Source organism: Nylanderia fulva, unplaced genomic scaffold (assembly GCF_048542155.1).
Source record: "Nylanderia fulva isolate GAGA-0341 unplaced genomic scaffold, ASM4854215v1 Scaffold61, whole genome shotgun sequence".
In the NCBI taxonomy this organism is placed as follows: Eukaryota; Metazoa; Arthropoda; class Insecta; order Hymenoptera; family Formicidae; genus Nylanderia; species Nylanderia fulva.
The window spans coordinates 531,336-554,720 of record NW_028190710.1 but is presented as its reverse complement, the minus strand read 5'-3'; the positions used below and the strand labels follow the sequence as shown (position 1 = coordinate 554,720).

General features: G+C 28.6%; 1 protein-coding gene across 2 annotated transcripts in view; it reads right to left on the bottom strand.

Annotated features, from left to right (window-relative positions):
- Positions 1-23,097, bottom strand: part of LOC114946356 (uncharacterized) — a 91,681-nt gene extending 68,584 nt beyond the window's left edge. For both annotated transcript variants that reach the window (XM_029322806.2, XM_029322808.2), the window contains exon 1: positions 20,830-23,097. In XM_029322806.2, the coding sequence (XP_029178639.1) occupies positions 20,830-21,313 (484 nt within the window). In that variant the 5' untranslated portion in view covers positions 21,314-23,097. The remainder of the gene's footprint in view (positions 1-20,829) is intronic.
- Positions 23,098-23,385: the final 288 nt, after the last annotated feature.

Below are 23,385 nucleotides of genomic sequence, written 5' to 3'. Positions count from 1 at the left end.
CGTCGTACGCGGTGAAACTTAAACCTCAATCACGCACCCGGGGAAGGTTTCAGATTTTTTGAAAACCCCATAATGCGCATCACCTCGTACCGGTTGACGCAGGAGAGAGAAGGGAGGGAGTGGAGACCCTGGGGCGGAGACCCCCATTGAGAAAAATCCGCTTCCTAGTCTCGTGTTACCCGGCGTATTTTGACAAGATCTTATTGTCGTCACGCGGCTAAGCTCTATTGACCCTATTATGGTCCTATTAGTATTATACTAGGATTTGCGGTTACTCCTTGAGAAGCGTCTTCTCTCCACGGGTCTCCTTTTACGATCGAAGGCGTGCACGCGGACGGCTGCGGAACACGTCGGTCCATTCAGCATCCCACTCGAGCGTGTCTTCTCGATAACGCGACATGCGATTTCCCTCAAAAGAGTCGTCACTCGAAATCTTATGTTTGCCGTTTAGATATCCCTCTCTTGCTATTTATTTGACAATTTTATGATTTTTATCGTTTATGATGGATTTAAATTATTTTTTGTTAGCTATACAATTTTATTTGAAAAAAATGTTATTTCATGGACTCTTTAATCGATAGATAGGTTTGATAGATTTTTAATCAAAAAAAATGTTTCCTGCACACTCAAAGTTTCTAATCTAATCGAAATCCATTTCTGATCGAATTAAAAATCTCTATGAAAATAATTCCTTGCTAAAAGTTTTGAAATCTTATATTAATACAGATAATAATCCTTAAGGTTCGCCAGTAATAATTAATAAAAATCTTTTCTCAATGGTAAAAGTCGACCAAACTGGCAATCATTTATTATAAATAATTAGTTAAAATACAACGTTTCGGCTGTCATTGCAACCCTTTTCAAGTAAATCTATAAAAAGTTACATAAAAATAATTATAATTTTAATACATTTTATCGCAACAAATAATTATAAATTTATATACAAAAATATGTTACATACCAAACGTAAATGCATAATAAATTAATACAGTAAATCAAATTCACTGCATACCACCGACAATATTTACCATTGTTTTAATGAACAATGTTGAATTGACAGAAGTAAACAAGAAATAAATAGATGTTAACAGTTAGCAAGAATCTTAGTCACTACGCGTTAAGAAAATCGAGATAAAACTAATGTGTCTTTCGCAATCTAAAACCTCATAACAAAGTCAAATAAATAAATAAATAGATAAAAAAGAAATAATTTAAATAGCGTCAAAAACACGATCATAAATCCCACTAAAATTCTCCGTATCTTTCTGTAAAGTAATGCCTTTACTTTGTTTTTTTATATAAAACATTTCTGCAATTTCTCTTTTTCTTGTTTGTTTTTCTTGATGCAAGATCACCGGAGAATCCCAACGGAACTCATGATCGTTGCAAGTCCGATGCAAACTAACGATTGAATGCAATGTAGTGTCTTTTTTGATATTATTTCTATGTTCTTTGATGCGCGTTTCTAAATGTCTCTTTGTCTGTCCAATATACGTAGAATCACAATTCGCACATTCAATTTTATACACGACATCGGTTCTTTTTAAGTTGTCTATCCTATCTTTTCCTCTTTTTATCAGTGTGTCTAATTTTTTTGGAACAGTATATAATACATCAATTTCATTTTTATTAATGCAACGCGTAATATTCTCGCTCAAATCTCATACAATCATACAAGTTCGCGCATCAAATTTATTTCGGTTGAATAAGCTAAGATTACCGCCAAATTTAATCGCCCTACGTCTTTTGTTAATATTTTTGTTTATAATCGTTAACGGGTAACAATTATTACGAAGAATTCTTCTGTCTATATTAATGTTTTCTTCATGAAACATAGGCTCAGCGAGTACAATAGCCCTATCCACTAGGCTTGTGATCACACTGAGTTTATATCTCATTGGATGATTTGATAGAAAATTTATATATCGACCTGAAAACGTAGGTTTACGGAACCAATTAGTCGTTAATCTGCCACCAATACGTATAACATTCGTGTCTGAAAAACTCAGAGAACAATTGTTCTCTAATTCAGATGTAAATTTAAATCGAGTGTAAAAATCATTGAAAATCCTAAGCATATCCTCTATTTTTCCTTTCGGAATAATTGAAAAAATATCATCGACGTACCTAAAATAACAAGACTTATATTAATATATTAAAAACATCTTAATATATTTTTAAAAAATTAAAATTTTGAAACATCAATATCTCGAAAACTATAAATCGTATCATGATTTACAGCATTCTTCTTTTGATAAAAAATACGAAAATGATTTCTATCTCAAATTGAGGGGTTATAAAATAAATTCTTGTTGATTATTTTGAACATTTATTTTGCATATAAAATGTCTTTCTATGTTTAATTTATTAAAGGGATCCTTCAGCAAATAACAAACTCCGAAAAAATAGCAGCACACACATCCAAAACATGCATGCATACACAATATACGCACACATACGTACGAATCGTATTTCTAATTACAAATTTTTATTAGACTTCTACTCTAGGTTTAGAGGATAACAATGCTTTCTTTCGTGTCCTCTAATCCCAGAAATATGCATTCTTATTTGTACAAAGTGCATATGTTTTTTATAAAGCATATATATTATGATGAGGTTGACAGTTCGTCTGCAATTCAAGATGTCATATCAAGATGAAAATAGATAAGAAAAATTGTTATTTCTCATTTTTCATATCAAATCGAATTTCCCTGGAATTATTGATGCATGTATTGCAATCATAGAGAAGCATTTTTAATTCTATCAAATTAAGAAAAAGATATACTAGAAGTACGAAAATATACGACTGTGTCGATAAAACAGACAGTTACGAAGAATCCCCTCAATGAATAAATTTTTATTTAATAGTTGATAACACTAATTTTATTGTAAGTTTATTGTAAGTTAATTGTAAATTATCTTTATGTCGTACTCAGAATAAATTAGAGAAATATTGCGCAATCCTTTGTGTCTGTTTTAATTGATAGATTAATTGTTTCTTGCATAAAATCCAAATTTCAGCCATAACATAATTAAAAAATAACTTTTTAAAGAACATATAAGAACAAGATTTACTTTCTGTGATTTTTAATATAATTCCAATTTCCATCACGTCACAATCTTTGAAAAATTTTTACTTAAAATTGTCAAAAAAGACTATTTTTTGTATTTTGTCATATTATAGTTATTACTTGTTAAGAGATTTTAATGTAAACACAAAATTAAGTATGTTGTTAATCTTCTATTTCTCAAAAAAATATTATGTTACATTTGTTGAAAAATATTATGTTACATTTGTAAAAATATTATGGTACATGTTCGATTACATTTGATTATTAAAAATATCCATTAAATAATTTTTTAATTAGATTAATTCTTTCAAATTAATAGTTTCTTTAGGTCGCTAAACATAAATGTCAAAATGGCCATTAATGAACGTCTTATTATGAATATTTTATTATCATAATCAACAATAAAATCTTTTAAAGATTGAAAGTGTTAACAACTTAATTTATGTGATATATCTTAGCTAATAAAATTATCCTATATAATTATCCTTTCTTGTAACTTTTACTTGCAAACTTAAAATTGTGTCATGATGTAACAATGTAGAAATCGAAATCATATTTAGTGTTTAAAAAGCTACAGGAAGTGATTAATTTTATTCTAATATATTTTTTGTTAAACTACAGTACTCTCCATAAGTTTGGAAACACCTTACATTTTACAGTTAAAGAATTGCATGGCAGCGATCTGTTATAAATAAAAATGTCATTTAAATATTTTATGTTTATTTTATGATTTATTTATACAAAAAATCTGCACAGATCTGTCAAAAAAATCCTCTTAATTTAAGAGAAAAATTCTATAAAGAAATATTCTTTAATTAGATATTCATAACATGCAAAAATATAAATTTAATGGAATGTTTTTTATCAGTATATTATTTGAAATATTATTAATCGTGATAACAAAAAACAGTCTTATAAATGGACATTTGTTATTTATTGCATATAGAGTACCCTTCATAAGTTTGGAAACATTTTACATTTTACAGTTAAACAATCGTATGACAGCGATCTGTCATAAATAAAAATGTTATTTAAATATTTTATAATTTATTGATACAAAAAATCTACACAGATCGCTGCCACACTTATTTAATTGTAAAATGATTGTTTAACTGTAAAATGTAATGTTTCCAAACTTATAGAGAGTACTGTATGTAATGAAGAAAGTAACATCAAAAGAATAAATAAAAAATTAAATAAATATTAATAAAGAATAAAAGAAATTGTACATTCATATCTAAAATATAAGAAAAAATGATAAGATAACTATATGTATATAAGAATGAGAAAGAAAAAGAAGAATATTAAGAGGAATGGGGTAAAGAAAAATTGCGATATACATATACATATATTATAATATATTAATACCTAGAATAAAAGAAAAAGCAAGAGGTATTTTGTTAGGAAAGCGAATGAGAAAGGAAAGTGCGTGTACATATAGACAAGGAAAAGTATTATATATACCGATAATAGGAAAATAATGATGAAAGAGAAAATTAGATGATAAGAGAATAGAAAGAAAAAGTAAAAGAAAGCTAAAGAATAAATAAAAATGCAAAAGTGCAAAATATAATATAGAAGGATTATATATAAGAGAAATATATAAAAAGATATATAAAAGAGGAAAAGAGAGAAAAGAGGAAGAAAGAGGAAAGAAGCAAAATGAACGGAAAGAATGATACATGCCCGAGGGAAACAAGGAAAGGATCTCGTAAACAGAAGAAAAAAAGACAACTGTACGAAGCAACGAGTGAGAAAGAGAAGGGGTTGGGAAAAAGAAACGCGGAAAAAACGTGTTGGTGAGAGGTGAGATGAAGGGTGAGAAGGACAATGACGACGTATGTATATGTACGTGTGTTCAAGGCGTGAATTCATGTATGCCCGCGAAGTACTCTTTAGCGCGGACAATCGAGGTGTCGGGCTGGAAATCCGTACCCCAATTTCAGCGACTTACCCGCGCTCGTTTGAGAGTTCAGCGACGATTTGTATATATATGTACACGGTGTCCGCGGAATGTGCACGCGCAGTGTCATGAGTGCCATGAGTGACTCATGGATCATGAGCAATGGATAGAATTTTTTTATACAAGGGAAAAATATGCTAAATCATGGTGTATCTCTACTATATTTCTTAAACAAAGTTAAAATATTTTAAGGTATTAAAGGAACTTCTCAGCAAATGACGAACTCCGACAAAATAGCAGCACACATATCCAAAACATATGCACGTATACACAACGCACGCACACATACGTACGAATCGTATTTCTAATTACAAATTTTTATTAGACTTCTAATCTAGGTTTAGAGAATAACAGTGCTTTCTTTCGTGTCCTTTTTTTCTATGAAATAAAAAAAAGATATACTAGAAATACGAAAATATACGACCGTTGATGTTTATTTTATTTTGTGTGATTTTCATGTAATATTCGGCATCCCGTGCCTAAACTATTACATGAGAAAGATAAGTAGTTAACTTATTATTAAAGCATTATTTAATTTTGTATGGAAAAAAATTGGCAAAATGTTTTAAGATTAGTTTTTTATTCCTAAATTTGACAAATGGAAATTTGATAAAACTTAATTTTTTCCTATATTGTACTCTGGTATAATTTACTTAATTAATTTTTTTACTTAGGCTATTTTTTTCTTTATATTTAAATGGTCAACTGAAGAAAGTATGAAATTTTATAATTATATGAGATAATATTTGTTTATATTTTTGTGTGATACAAAAAGTATATTTGTTAAATTTTTGAATTTATAATTATTGCAGACTGACTTTTGTAAAAAATATAATTTTATTTTTGTTATAATTTTTTACTGTTATTGTTATTTTTAATGTTATTTTTAATGTTATAAAATATGAGATTTTAAAATTATACGAGATAATACTTATTTATATTTTTGTGTGATACAAAAAGCATTTTTGTTAAATTTTTGAATTTATAATTATTGCAGACTGAGGACTTTTGTAAAAAATATAATTTCATTTTTGTTACAATTTTTTAATGTTATTGTTAGAGGTACTATTTAAAAACTCATGGGTATACAATTTAATAAATTGGATTGTAAATCGTATCAATAATTTACGATATAAAACAATGATAAATTTGTGTTTAGTATATATCGTTGACAAGGAACCACAATTTCAAAAATAAATTTTCATTTCTTTAATAGTATTATATTGCAATTTCAACATTTATCTTAAGGAGTACAATTTAGCATACTTTCTCCTATTATATATATTATTATTATATTATCAAATTTTATTTTATATATTTTATTTTATATATTATTATATATATTATATATGCACAGAAAAAAAGGAATCCTTGATTCAAGTATATTTTTATTCTTGAACGCTATTTGATTGATTTAAGCATAGAATGCTCTTTGTAATCACAAATTTTTATTTGCCTTAATAATAAATAAGTTTGTGTGAAGTATATTTTATCCTTAAGATATATTCTTGTTTTAAAAATCGTATATGGTAAAAACAAACTTAGTCACATTTGAACTAAGAATTATTATATTTATTTGAAAGTACCGCTTATATCCGATGCACACTTGTCACTTGTCCTTGCAATATTTATAAGTAAATTTCAGCTTCAACCAAGAATATTTTGCACTTTGTTTTAAGGATAAATTATCCTTTATCCAAAATTATTTATATTTGGTGCTATTATAAGGATAAAATATACTTGAATCAAGGCATATTTGCATTCTTTCAAGGATACTGTTTTTTCTGTGTGTATATTATTATAATATATATTTTATATATTATTTATATTTTACGAAAAAAAGTATTGGCGCATACACACAATGTAAAAAAGAATTATCTTGATTTAGATAAGAGTTTACATGCAGATTTAAATAAAAAATTTAAAAAAAATTCCTAATCCCCCGGTTCACATCAACAACTCCCAGAGTTCAGTTTTCGTGAGACACTATATTTTCGCACCGGGGGCACGGTAATGGACATAGTTTGTCGGTAATGTCCGAGACTAATTCCCGTGTTATTTCATTAACGTCCCGCAGGTCCCGAGGGGTTAAAGCTTCTACGCCAGCCGAGGGTTGCCACTATCGCGCCGACGCGCACCGCTATATAACTAGTGCTCTTCCACCCTCCTCCCTCTTTCCGCCGGTCCTTGGAACTCTAGTTTTCGGAACTCGTATCGGGCGCGTGTCAAAGGGGTGAGAATTTACGAGATGAGTGCGCCGCGCGAAAAGGCCGATTGATAGCCCGAGCCTCGTGTATGTATGTACGCGCCGCCTTGAAACAATGCCGACAAGTTTACGGTGTGACGGGAACACGCAGACCCCCGTTATAACGCGCATAATTTTACCCTGGGGGTAATAGATCGATATACTCGCTTTGTTCTCGTCGATGTGTCGCGACGCCCAAACCGATAATTCACTAATTGAACACTCTCGATCGCGCGATAGATTTTTTCTCAATTATACTTCATAATTTTTTATATATTATTTTATTTATATTATATGTTATACATATATTATATAGGTATTATATTGCATTATATATTATATTGTATATTATATATTATATTATATATTATATATTATATATTATATATTATATATTATATATTATATATTATATATTATATATTATATATTATATATTATATATTATATATTATATATTATATATTATATATTATATATTATATATTATATATTATATTATATATTATATTATATATTATATATTATTATATATTATATAGTGTATTACATATAAAATTTATAATAAGTATATAGTATATATTATATGCTATTATATATATTATAAAATTATTACACAATAGGAGAATTAATATAAGTATGAATACATTATAAATTATAAATTATATTATTGTTTTCTACTGATATATTTAACAATATAAGTAATTTTCGAAGACTTAACAAGCATTTCGCAGCGATTGCGCTTTTAATTCATTACATTTGTTGTTTTAAAGACAAAACAGATTTTGAGAAAATGGCGATAGAGTATAAATTTACTATATTTAACATACGCTAAAGAGTATGTACAATTTTCTTAACTTATATTTTATCTTTAATGCGTTCTACTTAACTCAACTTTTTATATAATGTTTATATAATGTTACTATAACATTAAATTTATAATTATGTCTTGTGTTTTATCTTCAATTTCTTTTATTATATATGTATATTTAAAAATTATATTGCATATATCTTTAAAAAATTCAAAATTTATTGTCAATTGACATTATTCGGCAGTGTTATCCAATTATTCTAAGTTGTTAGGCGAGTTAGGGCGCTTGAGGGACTAAATTAAGACATTCCGCGCGACAAATCTCCTAATTTAGTTTTTTGTACCATGTTACATTACTATGACATTAAATATTAATAAGATTTAATTTATAATTATATCTTGTGTTTCATCGATCTCTTTACTACTATACATCATACTATAAATTTAATACTACTATTTAATTATATCGCTTACGTATTTTTGAAAGATTCACAAATTATTGTAAATTCAATGACTAAAATATTATTATTCGCGACGCGTATCAGGCTATCAATAAATTTGGAACTTTAATGTTATCTTGCGTCAAAATATATTATGTCGAATAATCCGAGCAAAATTCTCCGTATCTCTCAATAATCGGCATAGTTGCCAGGCAAAAGCTATAGAGCGTGAAGTGGCGCTTTCAGTCGGAGACCCGAATTGATTTGTCGAAGCGGATTATACGATTAGGCGATTAGGTGAACTACTGCGGCGACGAGGGTCAAATGATTGACATCGCGCGACAAGAGTATAATGAGAGAAAATTATTTCTCCGCCCAAATCGAGGAAAAACTCGTGTCAATCAGATACGAATTAGATTATTATTATATGAAGAGCAAAAATATACAGATGAGTATCAAAATTGGTAATTTCGTATATATGATTTATTATATGATCAATTTTGACATTGACGAAAGTTATTTTTTAAGTTAATGATATTTAGATATTAACTTGATGATATATTTAGATACGTATTAACTGAAATGCGCGTAAGATAAGAAATGCCTCATACTACATAAAAGTATATATCTTTATAAAATTTTATGAACTTATTAAATATGAATATCATAAAATTAGTGTTAAATTGATTTTAATACAAATCCTTTTTTAAAACAATTTTAATAAAATAATTTCTAATATTTTCAAGTTTTTTTTACTTTTTTTTGTCAATTTTATTTAATATTGATTTTATAGCCAACAAGAAAAGAGAAGCATTTTAATTATTATATTTTAATTATTATTAAAAATAATAATTGCGGTAAAACTATACGCTCTGCAAACCAAAATGTAATCATTAAAATGCGCATTATACAATGTATAGGAAGTTCTTGCTTTTGTTATATGAGAATTGGAAAAATAAAATAACGAATTCTATACAAACGTTATTGTTGAAATAATTTTACATTATTTACACAGATTTATATATATATATATATATATATATATATATATATACATACATATATAAATATATTTTGTAATTTCATTACTTTTATTTTTTTACATGTATTTTTTTACATTAATGTTATACAAAGCTAAAACTCAAAATTTTGTTAATTAAATGTAAAAAATTAAAATAAATGAAATAGTTACATTGATGTAATAATATAACAACTAGAATATGAAAGATATTCTTTGTCTTAATTTTTAACATATGATATGCTCATAATTATTTTTATTATATTTGAAAATAAAAACTTTATGATGATTTCGATGCTTAATTTAAGAATTATTATTAATAGAAAAGAAGAAAGAACTAAGAGACAATAGAATATGTAAAATCTGTTTTACTTTTGATCGAAGAATTTTTTTTTTTTACAAGGAAGAAACTGACAGAATTACTTTGTACGTATATAAGATAAATTGAGACGCATTAAGAAAAAAAGAGACGTCAATGCTGGAAGACTACATTTTTCTCCTCCCAACGGTGTGAGTGCGTCTCGGCAGTGTTATCCAATTATTCTAAGTTGTTAAGGCGAGTTAGGGCGCTTAAGGGACTAAATTAAGACATTCCGCGCGACAAATCTCCCAAGAATCTCAATTAACTTCTCTAGGAGCGCCGGTACTTTAATTAACTGTTTAATTTCGTTTAATTTGCATTCGCAATTGCATAAGCCAGGCTGAGTACCGTCACTGCGTTGCATTTTCTTGCAAAACTAATGAAAAACCCTCGGAATATATTTGAATTATATCGAAAAATACAAGATGTCCCTCCGTTATGTTATAAAGAAAATGCCATTTATTTTCCTTTTCACAGATATATTAGTATACAGTTTCAAACGCTTCTGTACTTTGTGTGAAATTGCATCTTTTTACGTTTTTCATCAGAGCTGCTTCTGATAATTTTGAAGATTACTCTTTAAAAAAAAGGAAAATTTTTTTATTTGCATAATCAAAATTCTTATGTTGAAATTTTTAATTATATAGTTCCATATCCTACATACATTCATTAAATTACACTTATTAAAACTAGAAAGCATAAAAAAAAAAACGTATATATCTTATCAAATCAATATAAACTTTTTGCAGTTATACGTGCATATATTTATTTAGAATAGAGTGAATAGTAAACATTAATGAATTTCAATAATCGATAATTAAAAAAATACCGTATTATAATTTTCAACAATTTCATAAGATTATAATAATTATAAACATATATTTTTCTTAAAAAAATAGAAGTTTTTAAAGCATAAAAAAATATTATATTATATGATAAGTGCTTTTATATATATAAACAAAAAAGAATATTCTTTTTTGTTTGAAAAATTTTTCTCTAACTCCTATGGTTTCAAAAATATTCTAAAAACTAATTCTTATTGTAGTCTGTGTAGTTTATGCAGTGTGTTTATTGTAATATGTGCACAATTTTGGAGACACATAATCTACAAAAGAAAAATTACAGACAAAAATTTGTTACATATTAGTTATAACTTACAAAAGAATTCTTTTGTAAAAAATTTGAGGTAATCTTTTTAAAGTAGAATTATTAAAATAATATTAATAATCATATAACTATAACATTGTTTTGTAAATAATATTAATACAAATTTAAAAATTATTTTGTTTATAAAAATACTAATCTTATCAATATTATTAATATTATTACAATTATGTCAATAAATTATTACACATAATAAATATTAATCTCGTTGTAAAACTAAACTAAGATTCTCTAAATTTTAAATTTATGTCGATAAATATAATGTTTTGATTGTGTTAACACATTGTGTGTTAATATATGAAAAATGTATTAATATATAGAAAATATATATAAACATACAATTTTAAGCAGTATTTTGTTTATATTCGTACATTTGAATAATTTTATTATAATTTATTTTGGTTCCAAATAACTTAATATCTGCTATAGTACATATTTATACTTTATTTAAAGAATAATGTTTTATGAAGAATTGTAATTATTAGTTTTATATTCTTCACACTATTGTAAAATAATAGTTGTATGATTCTGTTTAAAAATTTAAGATAATTTTAAAATTTTAGAAAAAAATCTTTGATTTCTTAAAATTGTAAGTAATAACTAATATATATAAAGCAGATCATTTTTTTGTCTGTAACTTTCTTCTTCAGATTATTGCAAGTGCCTTATCATGCGGACATTTGTGCGATAAATAGTTTTTAATAAATAAATATATATATATATATATATATTACTTTATTTTACTTTTATTATAAAATTATTTTATTTGCATTATACATTACATATTATTTTACGTAAAACGGAACAACTGCACAATTGTTTTCGAAAATTACAAATTCTATCTTGCATCAATCGAACGATACTCTTTCACGAGAATTTTATTTTCTATCAGTTTTATTGCGGTAATTGGCGCTCACAAGCCACTTATTCGTGGTCGTGCAAAAAATCGCATATTCTCGTGCGCAAATTTATGCAAACGTAGTCGGCGCCGCGAGTCTCTTATGTGTAGAGAGACGCGCGCGGCACTTTTCTCGGAAACAAAGCGCGCTGACGAGTTTGTAAACCCGCTAATTTGTTCAAGACTTCTTGCACTCGAGCGCTATCACGCGGACACGATCAAACACGCGCAAACGTATACGTATGTATACACCAGGGTTGGGAAGTAACGAGTTACTTGTAACGAAGTTACAGTTACAATTACTTTTTTTCGGTAACTATAACTTAACTTCGTTACTTTTCTCCATCTGTAACTGTAACTGTAACTTAGTTACATTTTTTTAGTAACTAGTAACTATTTTAATAGTTACTTTATTAGTTACTTTTTTTGGAAACATGCGCTAAAAGTATTGTTTAAGTATGGTAGCCGTTATATTATTAAATTAAATTTTGATAACAGTAGCATATGGATCTTTATATGATTTAATCTTTTACCTAAAATTTTCATTTTGTGTACATAAAATAATATAACACATAATTAAGATCGACCAATCACAGTCAAATATTTAAAAAAATTCTTAAAGGTAATAATTGATCGATTTGCTTGCGACTTTGCGATTACCATTTAGTAACTTACTATAACTATTTTTACTGTTGTATATAAAGGTCATTCATACATTGATGTTAATTGCAAAGTCGCAAGCAAATCGATCAATATTACATTCAAGAATTTTTTTAAATACTTGACTGTAATTGTGCATAAAATGTAAGCTCCTTATATTTAAAACAATGTATAATTATTTTTAAAAAGTAACTGAAAAGTAACGACTCGTTACTTTTAGAGTAACTGTAACTGTAACGAGTTATTTTTTAAAATCGGTAACTTGTAACTGTAACTAGTTACTTTTTCAATGAAATAACTGTAACTGTAACTAGTTACTTTTACAAAGTAACTTTCCCAACCCTGGTATACACATGTAGGGAAAAGCTGCTAAATCGTACCCTCTAAGGTAAATATTAAAATTGCAATAAAACTTTCAAAGAAATGACAAACCTTTTGTATTTGATACAATAATTTCTTGTCAAAGATGTATATATTATTGTGGTAAATATTAATCAGAGATTCTTATAAAATTCTTCCATATTGTTCCGCGATTACCATGATTTTTAAGATAAATTCTAAGATAAAATTCTCTCTGTGTACAAAAGATCCCAGTTCGCAACAAAACATATTTATAAGAATGGCATATTTATATAATATAAAATTTCCTTTAAAAATTAAAAAAAAATATTTTTTCTATTACACAAAAATATAATTGTTCATATAAATATAAAGAAGAAAACTAACGCCTAAATACACAAATAAATAGTCAAAGTGAATAAAAAATAATTTTAAAACATTTTCGACTTTTTTTCAACGCTTCCATATACAAGATAAATAAAATGAAAAATATTCTTTAATAATAAATTTAATTGTCTAATCTTTCTCAATGCGATAGCATATACATCGGGTACGGGGTATCAAATATTACATGAAAATCACAAAAAATAAATTTATGAACGTCGCTTATCAACGGATTGCTTGAGAAGAAAGTTTGAAATATTTTAATTCTCTGTTTATATATATATATATATATATATAAGAAATACAGTGGAAATATTATTTAATAAACGGCATTATTTAGCATATTTTCCTCTGTGAAACGAAGCTTACATGTATAGTACGTGTGAAGGGCACGATCACCCACACTTTTTTGAAGTACTAATCGGTATCGATCTGCACTCGCAAACGCACACCACGTATCGCGCGTGTATGCCATTCCGCGCTCCTTTTTTCCGCTCCGCGGGTTTTTCAGAGGAAACCATTTCGTTTCAGAGGCGTGACTGCGCGCGAAAATCAACGACGAATGTCTGACTACGCATCTAGGGTTGAAACGCGGATATGCGACTCTGAAAATTTCCGACACTTTCGACATTGACATGCGCGAATATGAGGAGCATATATAGTTTTTCCAATTTCAAATTTTGGTTAGCAGATACATTTTTTTTTCAACTGATAGGTTATGTTGAGTTTGTTCAATTTAGCGTGAGTTTGTTAAATTTTTGAGTTTTGACATGCGCGATGAACATGAGCAGTATATAATTTTTTTCACTATTGAATATAAATTTTGGCATGAAATGCCAGTTTTTTAACTGTTAGTTTATGTTGAGTTTATTATGTCACATTTTCGAATTTTGACATTACATTTTTCTCGTGTATGAATTTCAGAAATTTAAATAATCAAATTTAATAAAAAAATAAGATAAATTCTTATGTTGTATATGTTATATAAATTCCTTACTTTTTTTTTATATAATACATGCATAATCTCATTCCGGAAACTATTGAGAAAAAGTGAAAACAAATGTGAAAAAAGATTACAACAAATTTAAGCACATTTTTATACTTTTAATCATCATCTTTCAAATGAATCATTTAAAGCGAATGAAAAAGGTTTTTGCATCATCGAAACTAAATCGATTAATTCAGTTGAATACAGTTTCAAAAATATAATTAACAATTTTTTGAAAAAGTTATTTTTTACAAAATATAATAAAAGATGTCTGAAAATTTTTGAAATAAAAAATTGCACAAATATCGATAGTGATAAACTGCAATTTTTTTATAATGATAATTTATACTTATTGGGGTAAACCTTTTTACATATAATTGACACAAGTTTACACTAACAGCGCAATTAATAAATTAAAAATGTAGAAATTTAGAAATAAATTTACAGCAACTATACATACGCACTGTTTATTTTGAAAATAGTGTAAGTCCATTTTCGAGAAAATCGACAATATTGTTTCTATGGTTATAAATTAAGGTTAGATTTTTGTTTATAAAATAATTCTTGAGAGAAACAAGAAAAAGTGGACTTATACTTTCTAAACGACTCATGTATTTATAATAGCATCTAAATATATCAAGATTAATTCTAGATACAAAAATATTGATTTTTCCTTGATATTTCTTTAATCTCATTAATATCATAAAATTGTATGTAGATTTATTTATTTTCATCAAATCGCAAATCAAGTAAGAAGATTCGATACAAATAAAAAACAAAGGATAGAAAAAATCTCGTAAAAAAGAAAAGAAAAGAAATGCATTGTTCGGAATATTCCGAGATTTGCGTACGCAAATTATTTGATTCTCACGCCTTCCGCATGCTTCGGGGCGTCGCATCACACTCGCGTCTCGAATTCGAAGCTTTTTCGGATCGTTTGAAGTCAGCAATCAACTAAATTGCCTATCAACGCCTGAGAAGCCCGTTCACGCACTTCCCTTTTCTTCCTTCTTCTTCCTTTTTCTCTCTTTCACACACGTGCCTTTCTCTTCCTTCCTTATTCGTTGTTAGTATTATCGTTATATAGCTTTCTATTTCTATATACACTGTAAAAAAATATGTAATTTATTACACAAAAGTATGTAAAATTACATAAATAATAAGTGTAAAATTACACGATAAATGATAAAAATGTTTACCTTTTCATTATTTATCGTGTAATTTTACATTTATTATTTATGTAATTTTACATATTTTTAATGTAATTTTACAAAATTTTTTTACAGTGTAGACAGATTCTTTACTGCGGATGTTTTTATCTTCTCACATGGCATTATAATATTACATCTCATAAGGCAGGAAATCAAATATTACATATTTTCATAGTTAAATATAATCTCTATCGTGCCAAATTGAGAAAATTATAGTTCACCGTAATTTTAATAGATTTAATGATTATAAAAATATGCCAATAAATAAGTGTTTATGTATTTCGTTGTTAGATATTCTCTTTTATTATAGTTTTACTGTAATCTTTATAAATAAAAATATTAAAATTGTGTGTGTATGTGTGTGTGATTATAATAATTTTTATAGTTAAATAATCCTTTAGTTTAGACATTGACTTTAATTCTGATATCGATCTGTTCTTTTAAAGAAGAGAATAAACTGTAATTAAATTAATTAGTGATGGAATTACATTTTTTAATTTATCAAATCCAATGGCTTAGATATTTTTAATATATCAAATCCAATAGCTTAGATATTTTTAATATATAATTGCTTTTACGTGTGATTTTTCACATATACATGCATTATTTCTTTTATATAAAAGAACTTGAAAATTTTGAATATACTATCTAACAGAGTAGATGCGTTGTCAAGAATAAATTTTTAGATTTCTTTATAAATTTGAAATTGCATTTTGGTCAAAGATTGATGTAATAATAATTAAAAAACACAAATTTTTGGATTAAAAAAATTTTGATCATAATTATATTATTAAACAAAGATCGTAATATTATAAAAACGTAATATTATAAATTATATTAAAATAGTATTAAAAACACAAATTGAACAGTTGGTAATCTAGCGATAATAAGTCTTAGTCTGTGCTCTCGTCTTTAAGCCTTAAATTTTAAGACAAAAACGAATGAATGGAACACATCAAATAAATGCTGTGAGGTGCCAGAGTGACATTTGAATGGAATGGTAGATCTTTTATGTTCTGTCTGGAACTCGACACCTGAAAATCGTTCTCAAAAATTCGTTCTACGCGAAATTTCCAACGTTAAATGATAATATAATGCACTATGTTAAAGCTATATGTTTTGTGAAATCAAAATATGTTACACATAGAGTGTGTATGCGTGTGTGTTGTAACTTTTATTATACAATTAAACATTTAAACTAATATAAGTACAATTTTTATAATTTAATATATTTGTATAATTTAATATACATATAATTAAATTTTTCAAAATACTATATAAAACAAACATTAAACAATGCTCATTTGTATGAAATATGTAATGAAAAAAAGAAATTAATGAATTCTTGAAAAAAGAATTCTCTATGTGTATAAATATATACAAATCTTTTTCTTATATATGAATATATTCAATATATATTTATTATTTTTGTAAATTTATTCTGTGTACTTTTTATTCGATAATTAAAGGCCAATATTGTATTTACAGTATAATTTCACGTACAACATGTATAAACACATACATACAGAAGCAAGATAATATATTTACGTAAATAGTATTATATATGTGTATGTAATAGTAATAGAATTCTAATTTTTAATTTTATATGTTTATCTTTTATTAATTATTAAAATAATAATTTAGTTTTATTTCTTTACTTTTCCATAAACTATAATTTAGAAAATTATAATTTAATTGTTATAATAAATAAGTAAAATATAATATTTAATGTTTAGGAATATTATTATAGTATATATACATATATGCTTCAACAATATTTCAGTGTTATGTTTAAAATATTAATATAACTTAAAAACAGGTTGAGAACAGTTGTATGACGGACGGCCAGTTTTGTCGATGGTCTTTGTATTTTGGTGAGACATTGCACAGGCCTGCCTAACACTCAACTCATTATACCACTAATTATTTATAACGTTGGAAATTATTCTGACGAAAATAAATCAATTCCCACAGCGTGTTCTCGTTTTTTTTATCCTCTCTCTTTCTACTTCTTTTCTTATTTCTAACATCATGAAAGCATGCTTCTCTTTTCAAGAGAAGCTGTTTACACTATCTTCGCGTTATTATCAGTATTACATTACGTGTTATTTATTATTTTATTAATGATATTAGAATATAAATATATATTATATCATAACTTGATTTAGAACGTCTTATGATGTTGTTCGACACTTAATTTCTATATGTTTTTCTATTTTTCTATTCCTTTTTTAAAAGATTTCTGATATTTATAGTTTCTTTTGCACCTTGCTTTAGGTTTTCTCTCTTTCGACACTCAACTACAAATAATAATTTCATTACTTTTATAAATAGTTTACTTTTTGATATATCCGTCTTATTTATTTAGTTCCTTCATGAAATTCTTATCGATTTTTTGATATATAATATCTATGTCCACAATTTATAGTTCTGTCTTCCATTTTTTGTTAATTGCTACGTTTGTTCTGTATATAGAATAAATTATTTTTTATTATAGTTTTGCAGATGTTACATTTATATTTTTTTTTATAATACTTGTGTATCTAAAGCAATTGTTGAGACAAACGATGATTTTCTTTTTGCTTGAATAATTCTTTTCTCTATTTTCTTGTTATCCATTTTGATTGTGTCAAAAAAAACTTCCAAGTAGGTGTACTTCTGATATTGTGAGATTTCTAAATTGCTTCTAGATAAAGATTGCTTGATTTTTCTCTAATATAAAGATATTTAGTTATCTCAGTATTAACTTTTAATTCCCCCCCTTTTTTATCAATTTGTGCATAATAAAAAACAACGTAGATTTAAGAAAATAGACAAAATACAGTAATCTTGCCTAAGGCTTTTATTTACTGAGATTTCTTTAATAAAAAGCTTATCAATCTTAATTCTCGATGTCATATTGTTATAAAAATTCTTCAATGCATGAATAAGTGTATAATTTATATTTAATTCTTCCAAAACTTGCCAGAATTTTATTATTAATATTGTATCGTATATCTTTTACAAATCTTTAAATGTAAATCTATTAATCTGTGAACGTCTCTATTTATTGCTATTTTCTTTTCAATAATTTGCGAGACAAAATACGTCGCCTATGCAGGATCGCTTGCTTTATTCTCCTGGATTTTCTTTTCAATCAGATACCTTAACATTCTACGATATAATTTCATTATGCTTGCGTAACATATATTCTGTTATAATAGATAGCATATTTGTTATACAGGCTGTTTTCTATTCTTCCGAAAAAAGATGCTTATTGATGCACAATTAATTAAAGACGTAGGTTATCATTTTAACTAATTTTGAAATTCTTTTAACATCTCCGCACAGATGCCTTCAAGTCCATTGGCCTATTTATTTTTAAGACACACATAAAAGCTCTATTGATAATATCAATCTCTATTTTTATTTCATTTCCTACTATTTTCATTTAGTGTGTGACAAATTCATTATATTGTTATCTAAATATGTTTAATCAATTTCCTGTAATTTCTTGTAATAATCTTTCCATGTTTCAGGTTCTACAATTTGTATTTATATCTTTCTTTTTTATTTCTTTCAATAAGTATTAATTTTTTTGCATTTTTATCCTATATTCTTATTGATTTGTATCTTTTATCTTATGTCTTTTTTAACACTATTTTAACACTTTTTTAAATTATTTATATTTATTTGGAATTATCGCATATGAAATTCATTAACAATTAACTACGTTTTTAAATTTATTGAATAGTTATGTCAAAATAGCCAATATATGTAGAGAAAATGAATAACTAACAATTTAATATATGAACAATTTTATATATAAACTATTATTATAGAATATATTAAATTATATACTTATAAAATGCACAAACAGATCCTTACTAACTAATAAGGAAATAACTATTTTACGCTATAAGAGAAATAATTTCAAATTACAACATGTAAAACAGTTCAAGTTTTTGCCCGTGAATGCATCAATTTGTGCTCAATTTAGTGGCAAATCAGAAACTCGGCAAATAAAAGTCTTCTGCTTTGAGTGATGGATATTCGAGTGTACTCGGTTAGGGTTTGTGTGTTATTATTGGGAATGTAAGATAGAGCTAAGAGCAGCTGACGATTGAATACAGTTTTTCCGAAAAATTCCCCCGGATTCTTGGCGTGTACACAATACGGCCGACGGCGCGCGTGGACACGCGACACAAAGATGTGTCGATTTTCAGTAACTTGATCTTGAGTGGCTCTCTGTTAAGTGATAGCTATAAGTGGCAGTTAAGTGCTTGTTTCACGCCAGAACGACGATACGCCTATTAATTTACTTCATTGCTTGTGAAACACAAGGGGTCATAAGTTCAATCTTGTCCACAATTACCGTTCACGATGCACATATATATAAATATATCAAATAAAGACAATGCATTATGATTATATGTCGATTAGAATTAGCTTTTTGTTTTTTTTTAATAGCAAATACAGGTTGCTTCGCTGGTATTTAAAAAATTAAATAAATGTCAAAATATAGCATTGCCATCAGCGATTAGTCTTATCGTTAAGCAATATTTTTATTAATTATTGTATATTACAATATTGTAGAGAAACTATGATTGTATTACATTATAACTTATTAAACTGATTAAAACATTATAGATCAAAGAGAAGTATTATATAGATCGAATAGAAGAGTATTGCGTTGTATTGCTTTTAAGAAGTATAAAGTTCTTTGTTTGAAATATTAATCGTATCTAAGGTATAAAATCACAAAATTCTAAATAATCTATTATTCATCATTATCAGTTAAGAATCTGATTCTCCCTGAAGAAGTGAGCTAAAATGTTCACGAAATGTTGAAATTAAACAAAAAGTCTACGCGTTTAAACCTGAAAACCAATTCCAGTAATCTATTATTTATATTTTCAATCAAAAAGAAAAAGGGATGTAGATATGGGTTCAACTGATAGATAGTTACTAAATATTGTGGTATTACTTAAATAAATTGCGTCACTGTTTTATAAGATTAGTATTTTATTCTATGGCTTATACTTTTAATAAACATACAAAAAAGAACAAACAAAGTTTCTAATGTATCCACGCATTTATACGTCTCCTTTTTTCTTAGAGTACCAACCTAAAAAGGAAGAACCTTTTTTCTGTAGGACGAAACAAAAAAAACTCATACTAAAAGAAACTAACTTAATACTAAATGTAACTACATATAAACTTTAGTTAATACTAAAGTCTACTAGTGACTTTTTACTTTAACACTAAAAATCGAAGAATCAAAATCATCGACTTACCATGAGGTGGTGTGTGTTGAGTCGGGCTGTGCTGATGATGATTCGCAGTTACAGCCGTACCAGGAAGTACGTGCTGCGCATGTGCCGCAGGATGTAGATTGACGCCGGGCGGCGATGCCGGAAGTTGGCCCGATTGATGTACCTGATGATGCGGTACATGGTGAGCCGGGTGGGGATGGGGCGGCGGTAGAAAGGCGGCCGCCACGGCCGCCTGCGCATTCAGGTAGGCCATCCTCGAGGCCGTGAGATTGCCCAGATTCCCCAGATTTCCCAGATTCCCCAGATTGCCTAAATGATTTAAGCTGGGCATGTATTCCCATAATTTCGAGTGATGAGGCGCGGCCGGGGCGTAGGAAACCGCCGAGACGCCGGCGGGCGGCGAGTCCTGCGGGGATCCGCGATCGGTCCCGCTCCTGTTTCCGGTACCATCTAGGCCCAGCAGCTCTTGAATCGCGAAAGCCGACCGTTGCTGTTGTTGCGGCATCTTCGTGTTCCTTGACTGAGAGTCCCACGAGGTTCAAAGCAACATTCTTCGCTGTTTGTTCACGGGAACCGAGTGATCTGTGTCGATCCTCGATCCACGAATTTCACGATAGGCACGTATATGAAGATACAGCAGGCGGATATTGGGTTGAAGCCGTCGGCTGACATAAATGTGCACTTTCGAAAGAACGAACTTATATATCTTAGCTTTGCGTGATTATTTGTTCCGGGTGATTATAAGGATTAGGTCTTCTAGGATCGTTGTTCGGTTTCCTCGGAAGATTCTTCCGACGTTGAAAACTTAATCGAAGATAATCGTTGTATATTTCTTGGATTCTAATTTAACTGGTATTAGTTTGTAACTTAACCACGTAAATCAGTAAATATGTTAAAAAATTCTTGCAATTTTACAATAAGTTGATGTTAGTTTCAGTAGGATTTGTTGAAAAGTTGTCAGAAAGACAACGTAATAAGATTTTTGAATCTGATAGATTCTGACATCACTCTTTGCGACGGTTGTTGTCGTTACAAGTGTGTTTCTGAAGTTAGGAAATATTTGCTTTAAGGCCGTTTAAAACTTAATTCTTTGGTGAAGTCATATTATGTGTAATTCGTGAAAGAAGGCCTAGCGATGCGTATATCTAACAAATTATAAGGTATTTTCATATATATTTATGAAAACTAAGCTTTCTTAGCGAATACAATATAACGTACTCAGCAACGACAGAATTTATAATTTATTTCGATTTAACTTTGTTATGCGTGGAAGATAATCACTAGCAAACGATCTTCCTTGTCAATGTTTCGTTGACCAGCGGCAATGAGAACAATACCGTTCCGTAAATAGAATACGAGAAAATCCTATTTATTTTTGCCCATATCGTGACAACGTACTCCTGTGTTCTCCATTTCGTTGAAATAAATATTTCGTTGTGATCAGGTACAGATTACTCTATCTGTCGTTTGTCACGACACTATTTCGTACGCGTACATATATGCGATGATTTTTCAGTGTAACTCGAAGCTTTGTCTCTTCTTTCGACATTAATATTAAACAATACACACAGAGAGTGTCGCACATAGTAGTCAAGTTTCACTCATAGAAACATGTGCAAGCTTGAACGAATCGTCCCGTGCTTTGCAAATCATTTTATTTTATTTTTAAAGAGAAAGAGAAAAAGATTTCAAAGATAACTGTTGAGATTTGACTTTTCAGATACGATTGGGATAACACCGACACATTGAAACCTATGATGGTAATTACGTCCTGAGAAGGGCGCAAACAGGACGATCCGAAAGTCAAATTTAACACTATCCCAACTGTTTTGAACGGGATTCATCGACACTCCCGATAAAAAACCCAAGTATGTCTTGGGGACATTTCTAACACAGATTATATCCAGAATCTTTCTATATGTTCATACAATCCCTAAGTTCATACAAGTCTAATGTCCATACAATCTCTCTCCCCGATGACTGATATCATGCTACTGTGTAGCGTCAAATGGGTATGTCTTCGTGGATTAGGTATCACAAAATGATTTTTTTCAGATATTCTTGAACTGTACGCGAAACCCGTAGGCGCCTTTGTTCAAGATCCAACTCTGCTGAAGTACGCCCGCGGACATTAACTTTTCTTCAATCAACACCCGATTGCGACTCCGTCATTTTCAAAGGAGGCTAATGATAAGTGAATATCGCGGCGGTAGATTGCTTCGGTATGGGTATATGGTCCCGATATAGAGCAGCGTGTTTGCCGTTCGTGGCGCAACCGTGTCGTCCTCGCGGTGTTGGGCAACTGAGCCGTCGTGCAGCGCGGGGTTGTGCTCGGCTGTGCACGACGGGCTAACGAAGAAAGGAAACCCCCCCCGGGGGCGGCTGGGTACTACGAATGGGTACACGAACCCACACACGTACCCTTTGGCGCGCGTGGAGGGTGGTGTTTTGCCCCACTTGCCTGGCCCTTCTCCTCCGCCGTGCCCGCAGACTCGCTTCCCTCTCTACCTCCCCCGGATCTTTCTACCCTCCGTCCTGCGATCCCTTGCGTACCTGGGCGATAAAGGCGCCTCCGCT